Source organism: Ixodes scapularis, unplaced genomic scaffold (genome assembly GCF_016920785.2).
Source record: "Ixodes scapularis isolate PalLabHiFi unplaced genomic scaffold, ASM1692078v2 PGA_scaffold10__122_contigs__length_95168666, whole genome shotgun sequence".
Classification (NCBI taxonomy): domain Eukaryota; kingdom Metazoa; phylum Arthropoda; class Arachnida; order Ixodida; family Ixodidae; genus Ixodes; species Ixodes scapularis.
Window position 1 is genome coordinate 10,803,383 of NW_024609836.1, and position 6,510 is coordinate 10,809,892.

A 6,510-nucleotide genomic window follows, 5' to 3' on the forward strand; every position below is an offset into this window, starting at 1 on the left:
ATACGGTCATATGTTCGAACTCCTGTAGCGCGATTTTGAGCCGATCAGGGGCAAGGCGTCGAGGTCGTGCGAAGACTGTTGGCCCAGTTGTTTCCATATGGTGTGTGATAGTGTGCTTTACTGTCTGTGGTGTGTTGGATTGCCAGAGTAGTTGAAGAAACTGGTCTAGAAGCGACTTCCAAGGAGCCCCTGAGACCTGCGTCGATATAGTTAGGTTGAGGGACTTCGTTTTGGACAGAATACCGTGAACGTAACGATGCGTTCCTCTGTCCAAGAGTATGTTGCGGCTGAGGTCAACGAGGAGGCCAAAGTTGCAGAAAATCTGCTTCTAGAATGGGTTGTTGAACATATGCCACATAGAATATCCAGCGGTACGTCCTCCGCAGACCTAAGTTGAGGGTGAGTAACCGTTGACCGTAAGTCTTGATGGAAGAGCCGTTGACAGCTTGTAACGGTGGTGTGTTTGTTCGGTGCCGTCGTTCGTCCTTTGTTGGTGGTATTACACTTACTTCAGCGCCAGTATCGACGAGGGACTGAAGTTTAGTGACGCGCTCGGTCACGAAAACCAGACGGCTTGTTCCATGGCCCGCGACGCCTGCTGTCGTCATTGTCGGCCCTGCTCCTTTTCCCGGAACATGAAGGGCGGCTCACATTTTCTTGCGCTGGTACCGAAGATGAAATGGTACCAGGAAGCACCGCCCTTGTTTGCAGACCTGGATCGACGGTGTTGGGGTGGGCTGGCAAAAAACGGACGTGACGGCGAGTGATGTGTCGACAGACGTAGTTGTGTGATTTCTTCGGAAAGTTGTTTGACTGTCGACGCGAGTGTTTTGTTGGACTCCACTACCTGCGTTAGGCTGTCTTCTCGCTGTGATACTTGGCGTGGGGTGTTGGGTTGTGCATTTTGGCACACGTTGAGAGTGCCTACGTCCATTATTTGATCCGCCGTTCGGGCTAAAGCCTCGATAGAGTCTGTTTCAGAGGTGGCGAGAATCATGCGTACTTGACTCGGAAGTCTCTGTAGAAATAATTCTCGGAGAATGCTGCATCCAAAGTGGTGGCTTCTTCCTCGAGGAGTTGTCTCATATGCCGACGGAGTTCTGTTGGCTTCCGGTCTCCAAGTTCTTCTGACGTCAAAAGCTGTTGAAGCCGGCGTTGTTCAGACTCGGTTGTACGCCTTATCAGTTCAGACTTGAGAGTGTCGCACGGCGCCTCTTGAGGGGGTGCACGCAATATGTCCCGAACCACAGCTGCCGTTGCTTGTGGCAGCGATGAGACCACATGGTCGAATTTCGACTGCTGGGATGTTATTTTGTTTTTCCGGAACGACGGCTCGATGGTGAGGAACCAAAGTTCCGATTCTGATGTCGAGAATTCAGGTAGTTTGAAATTGATTGCAGCAACTTCGGCAGCTGCTTAACTCTCTTCTGTGGAGGACATCGCTGCTTGGTATGATGGGGTAGTTACGAGATTGCAACAGCTGATGAGCAAATGGAAACAAGGAGACTTGTCTTGATGGGCGAGGACTGATTTCAATCTAAGCAGCCAGGTCACCAATTGTAGATGGTTGTATTAAAATTAGAAGTAGTGCAAACAGCAAAAATAATATATTTACATATTTACAAGAACCTATAATTAAAGATCGGGCCGTTTGTGGTTGGAACGGTGTGACGGCTAGCTCTGTGCCCGTGCCTCACGTGAATCGGGTCATTGACGCTGGTTCATGGCACGTGTGTCTTGGAGCGCGTTTCTTTCACGTCATTTCTGTGCTTCTACAGTGCGTATGGTTCGAAGATATCTGCAGACCGCATTTTGCACGATGCGTCAAAAGTGTGACCGCGCCTTTGAACCCCGCAGAGGGGTGCTTCCTTTCTTTCGGTCCCTTCATGGCGTGGCTTGCAGATGGAGTCGGACAAATCCTCCCCGGGGTGATGACAGTCGAATGCGGCTCATGCGTTGGACAGGATCGTCGAATGAGTGCTCAATTCGAGCTCTATAACAACGAAGGGACTCGCTGGACATCAATAGACTTACGGCTCTCGTTCAATCGCAAAAATCATCAAAACAAAAATCTTTAACCATTCTTGCAGCACCGCATTGTCTGCGGTTTCGATCATTGCGAGTGGCTATAATCAGCAATGGCGTCATATTATCGGCAAAAAAAAGGAACAAAAATCACGTGGTTAGTTGGAAAAGCAATATGAACGGTGCATTTTTTTTTCTCAATTTTTGTTCTATAATTCCTGCTAGTCCCCGAGAGCTTCCAGGGTGTGGCTTATCTTGTCCGTGCATGTTGGTTCGCAATTTGCTCCTTATCGTCTATTACTATATTGTTTGTGGAGCGATAACAGGTTGTTTAAAGGAAGCCATGCCCTAAGGTTTTTTCGCCGTTTTTTTCCTTTTTTTTTTAAGCTGTAAGATGGTATAGCTAGTAGATAAAAGAATCATATCCTTCGCGTATGTACAAGAGTCGAAGATCGTGGAAATCCTTGACGTTCGTGAGTAAGAAAACAATTTAGGAATAGCAGTTTATGTGTAAGGCGGTAACAATTTAAGTGAAAAAAAATTATAAATTTCACGGCCCCTCGGCGAAACATCGGCAGTAACTTTGAAACTTTGAGAGAATTTTATTTTGTAACAAGTAAACTTAATAATAATTCGACTCGCACGCATATCCCCGTTCATGCGTTCGCCACGATGGCGCTCGAGGTCATTTTCTGCAGTTAAATCAAGAACCACGTAAGTTCAGAAACGGGTCTGCACTCCAAAAAGTTTCACACACTCCGAGCATCGATTCCGGGAGCGTTACTGTTAAAATAATGTTTTTTTTTCGAATATTTTATTTCTATGGCAGTGAGTAACATCCGCCTGGGCCGCTATAGGCACTGACAATTTAAGAAACACAGGGCAGAGCCAGTCTCCAGCATCTAATTACCTTCTTAGAGCCAATCAGACAGCGGAGTTAGTCTATAGGATCGCCAAACAATTGATCACGAAGCAAAGAATAAAGAAAAAGCTTTCGGTGATCTGTGTTTTGAGAGATTAGGAATTCACCTTTCTGAGTCATCCATCGAAAAGGCACACAGCCTTGGCAAGTCAACCAAATAATCGCATAACGATTGTGAACTTTTTTTCCTCTAAAGATAATATATCTGTGCTTTCGGAAGCCTACAAGACATCGGAAACGCATTTTTTTCGGTTAGCGAAGACTTCATTCCGTCGACAGACATTGCGAGAATTCGCAAAAAGGCAAGGTGTGAACACTCGTTAAGCTGCGCTTCGAAAAACTACTTATTAGAGGAAAAATGTTACGCATATTTCGCCTAGCACAGACTCTGTTAGCAAATGAAACTTTCATGGGACAGTACCAAGCTCGAGGGATCTTAACGCGGGAACCTCGAACCACGTACCAGCGGTTCAGCTCAATATTTTAAATGATAATAACACCGGAATTTTTATTCAGGCTTAAATTCCTTCATAGCATTCAGAGAAGACCGTTAGAGTCAATGTTGTACCATGCCTGAATAATATAAACCGTAATGATCTATCGACCGCCGTGGACTCCTCCGGTGCGGATATTGTTATTATCACCGAGACCTGGCTGTCAGGTAAAATACGTAGTAGTTAAATTGTATACTGTCAGAAACATTATAATCTATACATTCATGACAGGGAGGAAAGGAACGGTTGCGGTGTGTTGATTGCAGAGCAGATAATATGAGATCATTTCACATCAACATGTCTCTGAACTTGAGCTAAAATGGGTTAGTCTTCTCTTAAAAAACAAAACATATATTTTAGGGGTGTGTGGCCATCCTCCTGCTGCAAGTGCCACTTTTATCTCAAAGCTTCACGACGCGATCAACGCTGTCATTGTTCATTTTCCTAGAGCACCAATGATTTTGCTAGTTGATTTCAACTATGTTTTTATAGGTTGGTTTTATGTGCGTACTTCCGTTAGTCATTTCTCTTCAGGGTGTAGTGAATTTGTTAATACGTGTTTCGATTTCAATTCGTCTCAAATAGTAACGCAACCTACACGTATTAATACATCAACCGCATCTTTGTTAGACCTTTTATTAACCACATCGCACGAACTTATCTTTTATTGACGCATAGGCCTGGTCTCAGTGACCACTCTCTATTGCATGTTATTTCGAAAGTGTTAACTGTTTCGTGGAGCCAAGCCGGCGGTGTCCATAGCAGTGAAAAACGGAACCTAAATTTTCATCTTCACATTTCCTGAGCGAAACGGCACCTAAAACCCCATTGGCTGCGACATGTCACATCAGATGCTTCGTCACGGAAGCCGGCGAGGCCGCTCGAGGTCAAAGCGGAAGCGCCTCAGAAACAAATCACAAAGTAAAGCACAGCAACACAGATGCATCGTCATTGAAAACGGCGGGGCCACTCAAGGTTAAAGCAGACGCATCCTCAGAAACAAAACACAAAAAAAAGCACTGTGTTGCAGATGCGTCGTCACATAAGCCGCGGAGCCGGCGGGGTTTGCCGCGCCTGTGCTGTAGGGGAGCGTGAAGTCACCTCTAGAGCTCCGTGTGAAAAGGGAAGGCTTGGCAGGCTGCCTGTAGGAATGCTTTCGCATTCCTACACTAAGCAGTCTTAAGTTCCCTCCTGCAATTCTTTGCTAAATATTCCTAAGTCAAAGGAAAAGAAAAATAATGATTATCCGAGGACTGCCTTTGATGGTAAAAATAACAAACTGGACCTCTTTTCGGATCACTGTACCATGCCTTGATGAGCGTTCAGTAGGAAGTAACTGCTGCGTTTTTAAAGAAAAGGTAGCGTCACTTATGGGTGCTCATGTGGCCTTCCGCACCGTAACATCATCACATGAGTCCCCATACTATAGTGCAGCATTGAAGATCTTGTCTAATAAAAAGAAACGAATATTTCGTGCTGCTATGCTCTCGAACGACGAACAGCGCTGGGCAGCGTATCATCTTGCTGCTGAGACGTATAAAAAACAGTTGATGATGCCGTCAGGTGTGGTGGCGATGAGCATGATGGCGCACCAAAAACAGCATCCGCGGAGGACGTGGCAATTGTATTAGGCGTAGCTGAACCTTTGGGCTCAGGACCAGCACCCGAAACACAATCACGGGCTGAGTCAATTGGGGACTCATGCACTGGAGGCGTAACTCCAGCCTCGGAGTCCACAGAGGGGGGCCCTGCTGATCTGTCGCTCGAACTGGAGTCTGGCAGAGAGATGCAGTACCCAGGTCCAAATACTGAAGAACTTGGACCACGAGATGAAGCAGGAGTCGGGGTTGCAGGCCCAAGAAGGTGACGAATAGCTCCGGCCAGGCATGGCGGAGAAGCACGTAGCGGGGATAGACCCCGACCATGAACATCTGGCGCCATGAAGCCGAACCCAGTAGCACCAGGAACGTGAGCACCTGGAACCGCTGAACCAGGAACCTCAGGGACTCCACGAGGAGGGCAGCCAGGAACATTTACTGCAAGGGGTGAGGGAGATAGGGTGAAAATATCGTCCTCTAGAGCCCAAGAATACTTCTTCGAAGGCTGCAGCGTTATTCGAATGAGCCTTTCAGCGTTCCACGTTGTTCCAGCTTCGAACTTGTATGTAGGCGGACCAATCCTTTCACGGATCTACCGCGGAGTTGAATATTTATGTCGCATTTTGCCTTTTCGTTTTGACTTGAAAATCTTTACAAAATTTCCAGGTGCAAAAGATAGAACCTTCACGGCTCTGCATGAGTCAGAGTACTGCTTCATTTTTTTCTGATAGACCTGAACCCTATTCGGTAACCCCTTTCGAACCTCAACCTGTGGTATTGAAGGCTCGTCGGTATTCCTTCCTTGAAGCATCGGCTTCTTTTTCAGTGCCGGCATTATGGACTATATACAAATAATAAAATACGTATGCGTACCTATTCCTCTATTAGCTTGTCTGCTGACGTAGTACTATTTATAAAGAAAAATTTATAACGATTCCGACATCCCTGCTCTTTAAACTGACATTAATGACGTAACCCACAGGTGCACAAAATTGTTTCTGGAACTTATCATCCCTAAATGTAGGTCTATAAGAGTGTCCCGTCAAAATAACGCTTGTCCTCCTACTACATTAACCATTCCAACTTCCTTTTTATTTCCTCCTATAAATACCTCACTGCTCATTTAGTCAATTAGCTTTCCTTGAATGTTCATGTTGAATACGTTACTAGCAACGGCAAGCGCTTCCGAGGATCTCTAAAAAAAATTCGCTAACTTTTGTTCTTGTTTTCTTTTGACCGATTCTGTATAAAACTTTAATCTGTACTAAACTTGAATAGCTAGCCTCTGTCTGGTACCCTGAAATTCACCCTGACATTTAATATTGAGCCAGTTCAAAATCGTTCCTCTCGTTTTAATATTTCATACTATTACCGTTCCGCCAGCGTAACCTCTTTGAAAGCATATCTATCGCTGCTTAGTCTCCCTTTTCGCAGAAAAATATATCGTTTATTGTTATTTCACAAGATTTAT

At 45.5% G+C, this 6,510-nt stretch overlaps 1 protein-coding gene across 1 annotated transcript; it reads right to left on the reverse strand.

The window, feature by feature from the left end:
* Nucleotides 1-5,000: 5,000 nt before the first annotated feature.
* Nucleotides 5,001-5,474, reverse strand: LOC115321659. Its single transcript, XM_042287371.1, has one exon. It carries the CDS (start codon nt 5,472-5,474, stop codon nt 5,001-5,003), a length of 474 nt encoding a protein of 157 aa, XP_042143305.1.
* Between the last annotated feature and the right edge of the window lie 1,036 nt (nt 5,475-6,510).

Bases quoted from the DNA above. Each gene is read 5' to 3' on its own strand.
- LOC115321659 (XM_042287371.1), bottom strand. From the start codon at position 5,474: ATGTTCCTGGCTGCCCTCCTCGTGGAGTCCCTGAGGTTCCTGGTTCAG.